The sequence below is a fragment of the Carlito syrichta genome, unplaced genomic scaffold (assembly GCF_000164805.1).
Source record: "Carlito syrichta isolate Samal-C Ts95f unplaced genomic scaffold, Tarsius_syrichta-2.0.1 Scaffold315646, whole genome shotgun sequence".
Lineage (NCBI taxonomy): Eukaryota > Metazoa > Chordata > Mammalia > Primates > Tarsiidae > Carlito > Carlito syrichta.
The window spans coordinates 573,822-575,483 of NW_007259742.1; the positions used below are offsets into that span (position 1 = coordinate 573,822).

At 50.4% G+C, this 1,662-nt stretch overlaps 1 protein-coding gene across 1 annotated transcript in view; it reads left to right on the top strand.

Annotated features, from left to right (window-relative positions):
- The window catches only part of HKDC1 (hexokinase domain containing 1), a 66,326-nt gene that overhangs the window by 26,071 nt on the left and 38,593 nt on the right, over positions 1-1,662 (top strand). Inside the window, exon 7 of the mRNA XM_021706499.1 lies at positions 947-1,130. Coding sequence (XP_021562174.1) covers positions 947-1,130 — 184 coding nt within the window. The remainder of the gene's footprint in view (positions 1-946; positions 1,131-1,662) is intronic.

Genomic DNA, 1,662 nt, shown 5'->3' on the forward strand with positions numbered 1-1,662 from the left:
AAAAAAAAAAAAAAAAATTTCATCATCCCAAATGATTCCAGAAAGATTGAACCTATCTGCAGTCATTCCCCAGTACTCCCGTGTTGAGGCACTTCCTTGGAGTGACTTTGCACTTGAATCATAGAATGTTGCTTTCATAGGTAATCACGAATCACTGTTAAAGATAAGGAGGAAGCTTCTGCTGGGAACAATTTGGGGCAGATCAAAAGCAAATGATATTTTTAGGATCAATAAAGAGGAAGCTAAGTAGCTTAGGGAAAGAATTTTATTTTGTTTTATTTTTATTTTTTTGAGTGGGTTCTCACTGTCACCCAGACTGGAGTGGAGTGGCACAATCACAGCTCACCACAGCCTCAACCTCCTGGGCTCAGGTGATCTTTCTGCCTCCGCCTCCCAAGCAGCGGGGACTACAGGTGTGTGCCACCATGCCCAGTTGATTTTTTTAATTATTTTTTTTTTTGTAGAGACAAGGTCTCTCTGTGTTACCCAGGCTGGTCTTGAATTTTTGGACTGAAGCAATCCTTCTGCCTCGACCTCTAAAAGTGCTGGGATTTCAGGCACGAGCCACCACACCCAGCCGGGAGTTTTAAAAACTACTCTGGGTTGGTGATTTTTTAAAAAGTATGTACGAGATGAGCTTAATTGCTTCCGCTCTCCTAAGTGTGCTTTGTCAGCTTTCATGCATATTCATCAGGGACTTCTTCACAATTGACTCCATTCATAACAGCAAATCATTAACCCCCTGAGTAGTGGCGACTCGACATGTCAGCTTTATTCCTCTCGAACTTGGGGCTTGCCAAGTCTGCCTCCCTTGGCGAGCTCCCGGGGCAGATCAAAAGCACTTTGTGGTGTGTTCAGGAGGACTCCCGGGCGGTCAAGAGTTCTCTGTCCGTGCCCAGCCGGGAGCCCTTCTCTCTTTGCAGATTCTCTCTGATCCCTCGTCCAGGAACTGGCACCAATGCGTGTTACATGGAGGACATGAGCAACATTGACCTGGTGGAGGGCGACGAGGGACGCATGTGCATCAACACAGAGTGGGGAGCCTTTGGGGACGACGAGGCCTTGGAAGACATCCGCACCGAGTTTGACAGGGAGCTGGACCTCGGCTCTCTCAACCCGGGAAAGCAACTGTGAGTCCCTCCTTGCTGTCATCTGGGCCTGGGCACCAGGCAGCCCCCAAGTTCCCTTTCCCCCCACTGGGTGGCTCACGGGCTGTGACTGGTGCTCCATCACCCAGCGTTGATAAGGCAAGGCTTGTTTTTCAGTTTCATTTGACAGATGAGGACTTTGAAGCCAAGGCCATTGAGGGACTTCCCTTAGGTCATAACCCTAATTCCGATTCCCTCACTGCTTCTGCAGTACACATGTGCACGCATGGGCCTGGAGTTAAGGCTGTGACCCAAATGGCACACGTCCTGTCCTCTTGGGGCACTTAGGTGAGCGGCCACAGAGCAAACAAGCAGTGTGGAGGCAGGACTCAGCCGAATTCCTCAAGCTTGCATTCCCATGGCTCCCGGCCACCCTGCTTTTTCGGAGGCCTGGTCACACAGCAGGTGGTGGCCCTGGTGGGGCCTTCCCTCTGTGTTTACTGCCCACCTCATGTTTTTTTTTTCTGAGTTGGAGTCTCACTCGGTTGCCCAGACTGGAGTGCAGTGGCCGCTC